At 51.8% G+C, this 14,722-nt stretch overlaps 1 protein-coding gene across 1 annotated transcript in view; it reads right to left on the reverse strand.

Annotated features, from left to right (window-relative positions):
• Positions 1 to 1,269: 1,269 nt before the first annotated feature.
• Positions 1,270 to 14,722, reverse strand: part of ITGA1 (integrin subunit alpha 1) — a 115,598-nt gene continuing 102,145 nt past the window's right edge. Inside the window, exons 27-30 of the mRNA XM_064176482.1 lie at positions 11,190 to 11,294; positions 10,180 to 10,272; positions 6,462 to 6,578; positions 1,270 to 2,172 (exon numbers count right to left, since the gene is read on the reverse strand). Coding sequence (XP_064032552.1) covers positions 2,128 to 2,172; positions 6,462 to 6,578; positions 10,180 to 10,272; positions 11,190 to 11,294 — 360 coding nt within the window. The 3' untranslated portion in view covers positions 1,270 to 2,127. The remainder of the gene's footprint in view (positions 2,173 to 6,461; positions 6,579 to 10,179; positions 10,273 to 11,189; positions 11,295 to 14,722) is intronic.

The raw sequence follows: 14,722 nt of genomic DNA on the forward strand, positions 1-14,722 counted from the left end.
CTCCCGAGGGCAGGGTGCAGCCCCAAAGCCCTCGGGAGAGATCCCCATGGAAGAAAGAGAAGTGCCTGAGAGGAAAGAGGGACAAGAAGTCTGAGTAGAAAGAAAAACAACAAATTCCATTAAGATACCTTTTGCTATCTACATTTCAGTGTATTCTCCTATAAACCTTTACTCTTTGACACAAAATGAACATACCTTGCTAAGTGCTTATTTGGTACACAAACTCTGCACTGCTTAAGCTCTGAAGTAGCAAAGAGGAGGTGTGGCAATGTTAGAAGAAGCTCGCCAGTGCTGAAATCCCTAACTGTGCTCTTTTGCTCACTATCACTTTGTACACTTTCACCTCACTGGATTAAATAAGCTACACAAGAAATTTACAGTGACCATTCGTGAAGCACCCTCCTGGCTACTCCAAGATATACAGCAAGAGTCAAACTTCCAGGGTGCTTCTCATTGTGCTCTGCATGAGTATGGACATTTCGAGTTGCAGGCACAAACTGTGCCCCTGCTCATTTGAGTACAGTGTGCAACCAGGTCAGTTTTGTGCATATACTTGTAGGCCTGCCAAAAAAAATCTGTTAGAAGTCCCCACAGTTACATAATTTTGATGGAGCTATCCTTTATGGTCTGCTTGACCACAAAAATCATTTTTCTAGAGTCTCCTGGGTTCATCTGGTGAGGTGATCTGCTGGAGAGCAGCCCTGTGGAGAGGAGCCTGGGGGTGCTGGTGGCTAACAGGTTACCCATGGCACAGCAATGTGCCCTGGTGGCCAAGAAGGCCACAAGGGATCCTGGGCTGTGTTAGGAGTGTGCCCAGCAGATCAAGGGAGGTTCTCCTGCCCTTCTACTCTGCTCTGCAGAGACCTCATCTTGAGCACTGCCTTCAATTTTGGGCTCCCCAGTTGCAGAGGGACAGGGATCTGCTGGAGAGGGTCCAGCGGAGGGCTATGAGGATGATGAGGGGACCGCAGGGCATGGCTGATGAGGAGAGGCTGAGGGCCCTGGGGCTGCTTAGTCTGGAGAAGAGAAGACTGAGAGGGCACTGGATAAATGTTTATAACTATCTGAGGGCTGCCAGGATGGGGGGCACAGGCTCTGCTCACTGTTGCCTGGGACAGGACAAGCAGCAATGGATGGAAGCTGCAGCACAGGAGGTTCCAGCTCAGCACAAGGGGCAACTTCTTGCCTGGAAGGGTTGCAGAGCCCTGGCACAGGCTGCCCAGAGAGGCTGTGGAGTCTCCTTCTCTGGAGCCTTTCCAGACCTGTCTGGATGTGTTCTTCTGTGCTCTGTGTTAGATAGGATTGTCCTGCTCTGGCAGGGGGGGTGGACTCGATGACCTCCTTGGATCCCTTCCAACCCCTAACATCCTGTGAGCCTGTGATCTGGGCACCTTAAAACAAGCAAAAAGAGAAGTCCAAGGCATTACAGTAATTTTGACTCCTAATTCTAGGGGTCTGTCTTCTGAATTCTCCTGACATCAGCTATCACATCCTACCTGGTGTATTCCCAGTGCATCGTGAGCTAACACTCTGCCTTCCGCAGAGCTGCCATGAGAAGGACGTTTTGAAACTTGCCAGGTGGATCAAAAACATTGGGATTGCTACAGAGAAGCTGGCTTGTGGCCCACTTTGGAGTGAAAAAGGATTCTGCCTACCTAGGTGTACAAAACCAGGGTCATTAAACACTGTTAGAGCTTTTAAACTCGGTTACTCTGCAAAAAGAAACCAAATGAGTAGCGCTGGGAAGTGTGTCCTTGAGTATCTCCAGGTGCTGCAAGGTTCATTCTTCCTTTGCATCATTCTCTTGCATGTGTGCTTGGTTTGCTGCTTCTTGCTTTGCCTTTTTGTTCCATTCAGTCCACTAAAGTTTAGAAAAACATTGTGACTATGGCTTCTAAATTTGTACTTTTACAGTAACAGATTTTTAGGCAGACCTGAGCAAAAATGTTGGTGCTTTTTTTTTTGTTTCTCCTTTTTTTTGCCTCCTTTTTCTCTTTTTTTTTTTCTCTTTTTTTTCCCCTCCTTTTGTTTTTTTTTTTCCTACTTTTTTTTTTTTCTACTTTTTTTTTTTCCCCTCTACTTTGTAAATTTTCTTTGCTTCTTTGGTTTGTTTCTTCCTTTCTCTCTTCATTTCTTCATTTTCTTCTTTAGAGGTCTCTTGAAAAATCCGGCCTGCAGAAAAGAAGAAGGTTACAGGTAAGACTATGAGGAAAGGCTGAGATATTTGGGGTGGTTCAGCCTAGAGAAGAGAAGGCTCCAGGGAGATTTTATTGTGGCCTTTTGATACTTAAAGGGGCTTTGTGAGAAAGATGGAGACAAAGACTTCAGTAGAGCCTTTTTAGACAGGGGGTTATGGTTTTAAAACTAAAAGAGCCAGGAGGATGCTCAGAGGCTGCAGCAGCTCTGCTGTGAGCACAGCCTGTAAGAGTTGGGGCTGTGCAGGCTGGAGCAGAGGAGGCTCCCAGGGGACCTTCTTGTGGCCTTCCAGCATCTGAAGTGGACTACAAAACAGCTGGGGAGGGACTTTTGAGGTTGTGAGGGAGTGTCAGGAGTGGGGGGAATGGAGCAAAGGTGGAGGTGGGGAGAGTGAGGCTGGAGGGGAGGAGGAAGTTGTTGAGCAGGAGAGTGGTGAGAGGCTGGAGTGGGTTGCCCAGGGAGGTGGTTGAGGCCCCATGGCTGGAGGTGTTTGAGGCCAGGCTGGCTGAGGCTGTGTGCAGCCTGCTCTAGGGTAGGGTGTCCCTGGGCATGGCAGGGGGTTGGCACTGGCTGCTCCTTGTGGTCCCTTCCAGCCCTGCCTGACTCTGTGATTCTGCAAGAGGGGGGATTCAGACTAGATTTGAAGAAGAACTGAGAGCCCAGGGAGGTGGTAGGTGCCCCATCCCTGGCAGCATTTGCCATGTGGGGTGGGGCTCTGAGCAGCCTGGTCTAGTTGTGGATGTCCCTGCTGACAGCAGGAGGCTTGGACTAGGATCAGCTTTAAAGGTCCCTTCCAGGCCAGCCTGTTCTACGATTCTATGACTGCTCAAAGCATTCAACCTGCACCATTCCTTGCTACCCTCCTAATGCTTTCAGTGCAGTGAGAGGCAGTGCAGCATTTTATCACTGAGGCACAGCACTGGCTTTCCTGGAACGGAAAAAACAAAGGCTAAAACCAGATGGGAAAATGTGCCACTCAACCAGTCAAAACCAGTTCACAGGTATATATAGAACAGCTGCTGAATCATCCTTATGCTCGCATCACATGAAAGGCTAAATGCTTAGTAGTACTTGGTAAGCAGTTGAATAGATAATGCTTTTACTTTGTATTTGCTATTCCTCCCCCCCAAGAGACTGTGCATGTTGAAATAGAGAAATGCTGAACTGGAGGGGCTCAGAAATGGACACAAAGTTTAAGAGGGGCATAGAACTGCCAAGAGAGTCCAGCAGAGAGCCACAGAGATGATGAAGGGAATGGAACATCTCTCATATGAGGAGAGCCTGAGGGAGCTGGAGCCATGCTGCTGGGAGAGGAGGAGACTGAGAGGAGACTCTCAGGGCTCAGTTTTGGGGGCAGTGTTGTTTAGTCTCTTCATCCACGACCTGGCTGAGGGGATTGAATGCACTCGCAGCAAGTTCGCAGATGACACCAAATGGAGCAGAAGTCAATCTGCTGGGGGGTAGGAAGGCCCTGCAGAGGCATTTGGACAGGCTGGAGCCGTGGGCTGAGGCCATTGCATGAAGTTTAACAAGGCCAAGGTGGGGGGTGGCCTCTTCTCCCAGGCAACCAGCAATAGAACAAGGGGACACAGTCTCAAGTTGTGCCAGGGTAGGTCTAGGCTGGATGTTAGGAGGAAGTTCTTCACAGAGAGAGTGATTGGCATTGGAATGGGCTGCCCAGGGAGGTGGTGGAGGCACCGTCCCTGGGGGTCTTCAAGAAAAGCCTGGCTGGGGCACTTAGTGCCATGGTCTGGTTGATTGGGTAGGGCAGGGTGATAGGTTGGACTGGATGATCTTGGAGGTCTCTTCCAACCTGGTTGATTCTGTGATTCTATGATTCTATGATTTGGCCATAACAACCCCCAGCAGCCCTACAGGCTGGAGGAGGAGTGGCTGAGAGCTGCCTGGAGGAAAAGAACCTGAGGCTGTTGGTGGCCAGTGGCTGAACATGAGCCAGCAGTGTGCCCAGGTGGCCAAGAAGGCCAACAGCATCCTGGCCTGGATCAGCAATGGTGTGAGCAGCAGGAGCAGGGAGGTGCTCATGCCCCTGTGCTCAGCATTCCTGAGACCACATCTTGGGTCCTGTGTCCAGTTTTGGTCACCACAGCACAGGAGGGACACTGAGGTGCTGGAGCGGTGCAGAAAAGGGTGACGAGGCTGGGGAGAGCTCTGGCACACCTGGCCTGTGAGGAGCAGCTGAGGGAGCTGGGGGTGTTTAGTCTGGAGGAGGCTGAGAGGGGACCTTGTTGCCCTCTACAGCTACCTAAAGGGAGGTTGTAGTGAGGCTGGAGCTGGTCTCTGCTCCCCAGTTACTAATGATAGGGCAAGACGAAATGGCCTCAAGCTGCATCAGGGGAGGTTTAGGTTGGCTGTTGGGAGGAAGTTGTTTCCTGAGCAGGTGGTCAAGCACTGCCCAGGGAGGTGGTGGAGTCACCATCCCTGGAGGTGTTTAAGAGGAGAGTGGCTGTGGTGCTTGAGGCTATGGTCTGGTGATGAAGGCTGCTGGGGTGAAGGTTGGACTAGATGCTCCTGGTGGTCCTTTCCAATCCGATTCATAGTGCTGAGATGTTGTGCTGAGGGGTTTGGGCTAGTCAAGGACTTGTCAGTGTGAAACTGATGAGTGGACTGGAGGAGCTTGAAGGGCTTTTCCAGCCTGAGAAATTCTGTGGTTCTGTGACCTCAGCAATGGCTATCAATGTGTGCAGGTGAGTGCCAGCAGGCGGCAGCCAGGCTCTGCTGGGTGGTGCCCAGTGCCAGCACAGAGACAATGTTGGAAGCTGAGGCAGAGGAGGTTTCATTTAAACATGAGGCATGAGGAGGAGTTTTTTTCCCTGTGAGGGTGCCAGAGCCCTGGCACAGGCTGCCCAGGGGGGTTGTGCAGTCTGCCTCTCTGGAGATATTCAAGCCTATGTGTTCCTGTGTGATCTGGTCTAGGAGATGCCGCTGTGGCAGGGGGGTTGGACTGGATGAGCTTTGGAGGTCCTTTCAGCCCCTGGCATTCTGTGACTCTAATGCAAGTATGAGCTGAAGGCTTCTCTTAGGGAAGAGTGCCTGCTTGTGGCTGTACCTACACGGCAGGCTTAGCTTCACTGCACAAAGGGAAGAGAGCACAGCCTGCTCATCAAAGGCCACGGGCAAAGCTAATTAAACAAGTTAATAAATACTTAATAATACTGAAATCTCCAAATATTTTGTTTTTATAGCATCCTGGCAATATGGGTTTGCAGAGGTAAGCATTGTGTGCCACACATCAGAGAAAGGCAGAGTAATGAGTTCGTCAGGAAGCTGTCTACAGCTCCCTGAAAGGATGCTGGCCTCTTCCCACAGGTGGTTACTGGCAGAACGAGAGGGAATGGCCTCAAGCTGTGACTGGGGAGGTTTAGACGGGACACTAGGAAACACTTTTCCCAGCAAGAGCGGTCAGGTGTGCTAGTTTGAAGCTGGCTAGAATGCTTTGGTGAGAAGAATTGGATTGTAGGCTGTGAGAAGAAAACAGTGGTGATGTGTGCTGCACTCATAGGCTTGCTGAGATGGATAAGAACAAGAGCACAAACACAGATAACACAGAGTTGCTGAACTTCTCTCTCTAGCCTAACCTGCTGTCTTTGTGACTAATCCACCTGCTTCCTAGCCCCTCTGGCCAACCCTCCAATCTTCCTTGGGCATAAGGCAAGATCTGGGGTAAGGGAGAAGGGTGGGAGAAGGTGGAAGGGAGGATGGGAGCCCCTCCTGGGGAGTCTGGTTTCTGGCAGAGCTGTTGTGTTTCTGTATTACTTTTCACTTGTCTGTTTCTGTCTCCAGCTGTATCTATTGTAAACACCTGCTTGTATCTTGTGCTGAGCTGTGAACAGAAAGCTCCATTCTAATTTCCAGCTTGGCTGAGTCTAGTCTGGGTGATTTTCCAAAGTGGGGGCGGGGGGGGGGGGGGGGCAGGGAGCAGCCAAACCATCACATCAGGCATTGGAACGTGCTGCCCCGGTTGGTGGTGGAGTCACCAGCTCTGGATGTGTTTAAAAGCTGTGTGGTGCTTGGGGATGTGGTTTAGAGGGGAGCCTTGTAAAGATATGGGTTGGGTTTGGTGATCCTGGGGGGGTCTTTTCCAACCTGACTGTTTCTGTGATTCTGTAATCTGCCATTCCTTCAGGATTTTTCTCTGCTTTTTTGGATGATATTAAGTCTCTGTGGTGCTCTGTTTATGAGCAGGACAGGGCAGAGAATGCAAGCCAAGCCTTTCACTTGGATGGAGACAGGAACGTGCAGCTTACCTTCCACAGAGCAAATATAAGCAGCGCAAGGATCAGGAGTCCAGCGAAGATGCTCAGGAGGATGACCCATAAGGGCACGGTCCCTGGTGGCAGTTCCTTGGAAATCTTAATCATGGTCTGCAAAGTGTTCAGAATGGAAACAGTAAATAGTGAGAATAAACAGCAGAACAGTGAGGAGGTGACTGGGCACAATCAACACGGCCTCACCAAGGGCAAATCCTTCCTGACAACCTGGTGGCCTTCTAGGAACAGGTCACAACACTCATAGATGAGGGGAGAGCAGCTGATGGCATTGAGCTGGAGCTGAGCAAGGCCTTTGGCACTGTCCTGCAACACATCCTGGCCTCCAGGCTGGTGACACATGGGTTTCATGGGTGCAGCACTGGATGGATGCAGAACTGGTTAGATGGCCTCACCCAAAGAGTGGTTGTCAACAGCTCCATGGCCAAGTGGAGGCCAATGACAAATGGAGTCCCTCAGGGATCAGTCCTGGGACCAGTCCTGTTCAGCATCTCTGTGGGTGCCATGGACAGAGGCACTGAGTGCAGCCTCAGCAAGTTTGCTGCCCACACCAAGCTGTGTGCTGCAGCAGCCAGGCTGGAGGGCAGGGATCCATCCAGAGGGACCTGCACAGGCTGCAGAGGTGGGCACAGGCCAAGCTCAGGAGGTGCAACAAGACCAAGGGCAAGGTCCTGCAGCTGGGTCGGGGCAATGCCAAGCACCAATCCAGGCTGGGCAGTGGGTGGCTGGAGAGCAGCCCTGAGGAGAGGGACTTGAGGGTGCTGCTGGAGGAGAAGCTCAGCAGGAGCCAGCAGTGTGCACTTGCAGCCCAGAGAGCCAAGCAGAGTCTGGGATGCAGCAGCAGAAGTGTGGCCAGCAGGGCCAGGGAGGGGATTCTGCCCCTCTGCTGAGCTCTGCTGAGACCCCACCTGGAGTATTGCATCCAGTTCTGGAGCCCCTGGGACAAGAGGGCTGTGGAGATGCTGGAGAGTGTCCAGAGCAGGGCCAGGAGGATGCTCAGAGGCTGCAGCAGCTCTGCTGTGAGCACAGCCTGAAAGAGTTGGGGCTGTGCAGGCTGGAGCAGAGGAGGCTCCCAGGGGACCTTCTTGTGGCCTTCCAGCATCTGAAGGAGGCTACAAAAAATCTGGGGAGGGACTTTTGAGGCTGTGAGGGAGTGTCAGGAGTGGGGGGAATGGAGCAAAGCTGGAGGTGGGGAGAGTCAGGCTAGAGGTGAGGAGGAAGTTGTTGAGCAGGAGAGTGGTGAGAGGCTGGAGTGGGTTGCCCAGGGAGGTGGTTGAGGCCCCATGGCTGGAGGTGTTTGAGGCCAGGCTGGCTGAGGCTGTGTGCAGCCTGCTCTAGGGTAGGGTGTCCCTGGGCATGGCAGGGGGGTTGGAACTGGCTGCTCCTTGTGGTCCCTTCCAACCCTGACTTATTCTGTGATTCCATAAATAACAGCTCTAATGCAGTTGAGAGCATGTCACTTTGTACTTGACATCACCACTGCAGTAGTTAACAATAAGAAAGTTAAATACTTTCTTATCTAAGAAAATTGCAAGGAACTTGTGAAAATAATAATAATAAAACCCTGTCTCAAATGTATATCCTGGGTAATAAAGTGGGAAGGAATCATCACTTCCCCTGGCACAGCTTGAGGCTGTGTCCCCTTGTTCTGTTGCTGGCTGCCTGGCAGCAGAGCCCAACCCCACCTGGCTACAGCCTCCCTGCAGGCAGCTGCAGGCAGCAATGAGCTCTGCCCTGAGCCTCCTCTGCTGCAGGCTGCACACCCCCAGCTCCCTCAGCCTCTCCTCACAGGGCTGTGCTCCAGGCCCCTCCCCAGCCTTGCTGCTCTGCTCTCAACACCTTCCAGCACCTCAACATCTCTCTTGAATTGAGGGGCCCAGAACTGGACACATCACTCAATGTGTGGTCTGAGCAGTGCTGAGCACAGGGCCAGAAGAACCTCCCTTGTCCTGCTGCCCACACTGCTCCTGAGCCAGCCCAGGATGCCATTGGCTCTGCTGCCCACCTGGGCACTGCTGCCTCCTCTTCAGCTCCTCTCTCCCAGCACCCCCAGCTCCCTCTCTGCCTGGCTGCTCTCAGCCACTCTCTTCCTTACACTTCAGGTACTACTTTTCACTCAAGCACTCTGGAGGGTGATGGCATTTTGGTATCATCATGTGGCTAATGCTGACATTCCTGCTGTATGTGGTGGAGGGTCGGCATTCGAACCGATGGCACTCGTCAGCGCCCCGCTCTGCGCCTCGCCAGCCTCCGGACCACCAGCGCCCAGCTTGGCTCCTACCCGCGGAAGCCCAAACAGCTCTCAATAACCTCTGAATTGTTCCAATCCACCATACTTGGGACTGTCCAACTGACTCCGGGCAGTGAGTAACTGAGGAACCCGATCTAAGCCAGAATAATCTCTCAAAAGCCTACCAGTGGCACTTCCATGCCACAGAGTCTCTTCCTAAATCCTTTTCAAACCTTTGCTAAATTCCTAATGTGTTGTGCAGAGACATTCTGTAAATTAATCTCGCAACCGCACACAAAGAACTCACGTGGGTGCACCCAGACAAGTAGGTGCACTGCAGGTGAGTAGGCTGACAGACAAGTCTGTAGGCATAAGCAGAGAGCAAGAGTGGGTGAGCCTGAGCACTTTGTTTACCTGAGTACCTCTGTTTATCAAATGTGGGCTGAGATTAATCATAGAATCATAGAATCAGCCAGGCTGGAAGAGACCTCCAAGATCATCCAGTCCAGCCTAGCACCCCTACTAGCCACTCTGGCCCCAGCCTGTAGTGCTGCTTGGGGTTGTTGTGGCCAAAGTGTAGAACCCTGCCCTTGGCCTTGTTCAGTCTCATCCCCTTGGCCTCTGCCCACCCATGCAGCCTGGCCAGGTCCCTCTGCAGGGCTCTCCTGCCTTCCAACAGCTCCACAACTGCTCCCAGCTTGGTGTCATCTGCAAACTTACTGATGCTGGACTCAATCCCCTGGTCCAGATCATCAATAAAGATATTGAACAGGACTGAGCCCAGCACTGATCTTTGGGGCACACTACCAGTGCCAGCTGCCAGCTGAATGTGGCACCATTCACCACCACTCTCTGGGCTCTGCCATTCAGCCAGTTCCTGACCCAGCACAGAGTGAATCTGTCCCAGCCAGGAGCTGCCAGCTGTGCCAGGAGCTTCTTGTGGCAGACAGTGTCAAAGGCTTTGCTGCAGTCCAGGCAGACTCCATCCACAGCCTGCCCCACACTCACCAAGCATGAACCTGATCGTAAAAGGAGATCAGGTTGGTGAGGCAGGACCTGCCCTGCCTAAACCCATGCTGGCTGGGCCTGATCCCTTGGCCATCCTGTGGATGCTGTGTGATGGCACTCAAGATGCCCTGTTTCCTGCCCTTGCCTGGCACTGAGGTCAGGCTGACAGGTCTGGAATTTCCCAGTTCCTCCCTACAGTCCTTGTGGATGGTATCACATTGGCAGCTTCCAGTCTCTGAGGACCTCTCCAGTGAGCCAGGACTGCTGATAAATGATGGAGAGTGGCTTGGCCAGCTCAGCTGCCAGCTCTCTCAGCACCCTAGGGTGGATCCCATCATTTCTACTGAGAGCAGGATGATGTATTACAGCCAGTAACAGTCGGTTCAGTGGTAGTGAATGACAATTCAGTAGCACAGTAGATCCTACAAAGAGCACATCCAGGAATTATCATGTCCTTACCTCCAATTTCTGATGGTCTTTTCTCAGAATCAGTGACGAGTTCTCGCTCCGAAGCAACGCTTTGGCGACCAGCGTCAGGCTGTGAATGCTTGCCTAGAAGAGGACAGACATCACTGTGCTTTATGGATATGTGTTTTGAAGCAGGAAGCTCTGCAGAAAACATGGAATGGTTTGGGTTGGAAGTGACCTAAGAGGTCATCTAGTTCACAGGCTCACAGGATGTTAGGGGCTGGAAGGGACCCAAGGAGATCATCCAGTCCAACCCCTCTGCCAGAGCAGGACAATCCTATCTAACACAGATCACACAGGAACACATCCAGATAGGCCTGGAAAGGCACCAGAGAAGGAGACTCCACAGCCTCTCTGGGAAGCCTGTGCCAGTGCTCTGGGACCCTTCCAGGCAAGAAGTTCCCCCTTGTGTTGAGGTGGAATCTCTTTTGCTGCAACTTACACTCATTGCTCCTTGTTGTATCCCAGGGAGCAGTGAGCAGAGCCTGTCCCCGCCTCCTGCCCCTCAGTCTGCAGATAGTTATAAACATTCATCAAATCCCCTCTAAGTCTTCTCCTCTCCAGACTAAGCAGCCTCAGGGCCCTCAGCCTCTCCTCATCAGGCAGTGCCCTCCAGTCCCCTCATCATCCTCCTAGCCCTCCACTGGCTGCCCTCTGAGCATCCTCCTGGCCCTGCTCTGGACACTCTCCAGCATCTCCACAGCCCTCTCATCCCAGGGGCTCCAGAGCTGGATGCAGTGCTCCAGGTGGGGTCTCAGCAGAGTGCAGCAGAGGGGGAGAGTCCCCTCCCTGGCCCTGCTGGCCACACTGCTGCTGCTGCAGCCCAGGCTCTGCTTGGCTCTCTGGGCTCTGAGCGCACGCTGCTGTCTCAGTGTGCACTGGCAATAGTAGGGGCCTGTGAAGCCCTAAGGAAATGAAAGTTGTTATTTTAAGAGGCGGGAGAATATTTGCTCAAGTTTCCCAAGCGCAGGAGTGCCCTGAGCAGGAGTTTGTTTACTGACCTTTATGATGGTAGGCTTCCATATCCTCAGTGAAACGTTCACTTGGTAGGTGTCGGCCGGGACCAAGACGCAGTTGATGGCTGCACAGCTGTAGGTGTCGCAGTCCTGTTAAGAGAGCACCAGCATCAGGTCAGAGACTCCTCAGGCTACTGAAACAAAACCTGTGCAAACCCTCGTGCATGCAGGTCGTAGAGCTGCTGCAGCAGCAGGACCAAACTGCCCTGAGTTACTGGGGCTGTGCAGACGAAAAGGACACAGAGGCACACAGAACAAGGTGAGATAATCGTGCTCTGACGTACTCAGATCCTGCAGGCTCGCGGGAGGAAGCTCTGTCGCTGTAGGCACACAGCAGCAGAGCTTCTCAAGGAGGCACAACCTTGTAACGAGTGTTCTTCTGCCAAAACAGCTATGGCTTGTCTGTAGTGTATCAGGGTGGGACACCTGCACCTTTCAAGCAGGTTAGGGTGTGTGCTGGTGTGCTAGTTTGAAGCTAGTTAGCATGTTCTGGTGAGAAGGACTAGATCACAGGCTTGAAAGGAAAATGGAATGATGTCTACTTCCCTCGCAGGCTTGCTGAGAGATAGGAGAACAAGAATCCAAACATAGATAACTCACTTCTGCTGGGGAGCTCTGAGCTGCATCTCTCTCTCCAGCCTCTCTGCCATCTCTCTGATTAATCCACTTTGCTTTTTAACCCCCTGGCCAAACCCTCATTCTTCCTTGGGACTGGGGTAAGGTTGAGAGGGGCAGGGGGAAGGTAAAGGGGCAGTTGAGAGCCCCTCCTGGGGACTCAGGTTTCTGGGAGGGGAGTTGTGTTTCTGTATTACCTTTTACTTTGCATATTTCTGTATATGCTGTAACTATCTGCTTGTACATTGTGCTAGCTGTAAATATAAGCTTCATTCAATTTCCAGAGCTGGCTGAGTCTAGTCTGGGTGATTTCTAAAATGGGGGGGGGGGGGGGGCAGGGAACACCCAAACCATCACAGCTGGACAGTGTTAAGGATCTTTACTTCCCACTATCACATGCTAGCTGGAAGTTATGCTTGACACTGTGCCAGTTTGAGCCTAGCTGGGATATTTTGGCGAGGAGAATTAGATGCTAGGCTGTGAAAAGGCAACAGTGGTGATGTGTGCTGCACTCATAGGCTTGCTGAGATGGATAAGAACACAAACAGATAAGGCAGTCATTTGCTCACTGTCTTTGGGGCTGCACTTCTCTCTCTAACCGAACCTGCTGTCTGTGTAACTAATCCTTCTGCTTCCTAACCCCCCTGACCCATCCTCCAAACTACCTTGAGCATAAGGCAAAGTCTGGGATAAGGCAGAGGGGTGGGAGGAGGTGGAAGGGTGGTTGGGAGCCCCTCCTGGGCACTCTGGTTTCTGGCAGGGCTGTTGTGTTGCTGTATCACTTCTAACTTGTCTCTTTCTGTCTCCAGCTGTAAGTACTGTAAATACCTGCTTGTATCTTGTGCTGAGCTGTGACTACAGAGCTCCATTCTCTACTTTCCAGCTTGGCTGAGTCCAGCCTGGGTGATTTCCAAAGTGTGGGGGGGCAGGGAGCACCCAAACCACCACAGACACTTTGGAACCGTTTGCTCAGCCCAGTTCTCTAACTCCTCCCTGGGACTGTGCCAAGCATGGCAAAGCACTGCTCGTGGCACTGCTTCATGTGCCTCAATCTCAGCTTGCACCATGTGGCCTCTTACAGGAGAGCTGACAGAAAGGGAGCTCCCAAAGGAACTGGAGCTAAAAAGCAGAGCTGTGTTTGGAGAGGGAGATACAGAAACCAAATAACACAGCAGTGTGGTGGAGGGGCAGCAGCCCCCAAACTGAGGCTCTCCTATGCCTCTGCATGCCCAGACATGTTCTTCTGCCAGGACCCAGGAGGCAGCAAGCAAAGTGTGTAACCCACACACGCTCAGACCGTGTGCCCCTGGGGTCTGGGCAGGTAATCCCCTATTGGGAGGGTCCAGGCATATCTCTACTGCCTATTGGGGCAAGGTTTGGCTTACTGCCAGCCTGATTGGTCACTTTGGAGGTCCAACGAGCCACGAATCTCAGCCCAGAGCCTATAAATAGGGGTGCACAGCAGCACCACGTGGTCAGTCCTGTTCAGTCCAATCAGACAATCCAGACTGTTTACCAGTTCAGAAGCTTAGAGCATTTAGACTCAGCTCTGATCCACAGCATCACCTCGCTGCACTGACCTGCTTGCATGGCCTAGACACAGGATCAGGCCTTGCTCACTTGCAAGCATTACTGAGGCCCAGACCTCATGCATTGATGTCAAGGCACAGCCAAGCTACCTGCCAGCCCTCTGAAAAGCAGAGCACATTCATGCCTGCACCATACATGTATGGGGAGCTGAAACCCCCTGCCTAAGCCTAGAGCTATGTTGATCCATCTGCAGAGTCAAATCTCCCTGCAGCACAGCATAAATACTGCTTGCCAGCTATCCTGTAACTCTGGAAAGACCCAGAGCCAGCAGACCCTCAGACAGTCTGCAAACCTGCAAACACAGCTTGATAGCTGCCAGACTGTGTCAGAAGAAACACAGGCAAATCCTTCTCCTGCACCTGGAATCCTGCCAGCTGATCATCCCTGGACATGGCTTCCAGAAGAGGAAGCAGCAGCTCCGAGGCAGAGAGGAGAGAAGGTTAGAGAAAGCTTATTTACCCCAGAGACTGGGAACACTTATCATCCCTGCAAGCCAGGACAGACTCCAGCTTCACCAAGACCCCAGTACTGAGGCACTCACTGAGACAGATTCCCGGGAGGGTGATTAATGATTAATACTTAAGAACAGCACATCTAAGTAAGCTTCAATACCTTTGTAATATAAGTCATCTCTATCTGAGGAGCACACACAGTTTCAGCCCTTGCTGGGCAGACACTAGAGTGGTTAAGAGGCATTAAGCCTAAGAAATCTCTCTTTCTGTCTATATTTGTTCATAATTTGATATTTCCACTTAATAATCAATCCCTGTAAATATATATCCCGAGCTATTTTCATAACTTTGCATAGGAACCTGATTTCATAGTGGTTGGGGGTGGTATAAATTTGTAAATATTGATTTTAATAAATAATTTTATAAAAATCAAAACCACCTCAAATTGATTTCTCACCTCCCCCTAACAGGGGAGGAATGGAGAAATCCCCTCCACGACAGGCAGATGCAGCACCCATGGCAAACTGTGATGGTTTGGGTGTTCCCCATCCCCAACACTTAAGAACATCACCCAAACTGGACTCAGCCAAGCTGGAAATTAGAGAATGAAGCTCTACAAGATACAAGCAGGTGTTTACAGTACCTACAGCTGGAGACAGAAAGAGACAAGTTAGAAGTGATATAGGAACACAACAGCCCTGCCAGAAACCAGAGTCCCTAGGAGGGGCTCCCAACCACCCTTCCACCTCCTCCCACACCTCTACCTTACCCCAGCGTGCTAGTTTGAAGCAAGCTAGAATGTTTTGGTGAAGAGAACTAGATAATAGACTGTGAAAAGGTAAACATGGTTGTGTCTCTTCC

Source organism: Pogoniulus pusillus, chromosome Z (assembly GCF_015220805.1).
Source record: "Pogoniulus pusillus isolate bPogPus1 chromosome Z, bPogPus1.pri, whole genome shotgun sequence".
Lineage (NCBI taxonomy): Eukaryota > Metazoa > Chordata > Aves > Piciformes > Lybiidae > Pogoniulus > Pogoniulus pusillus.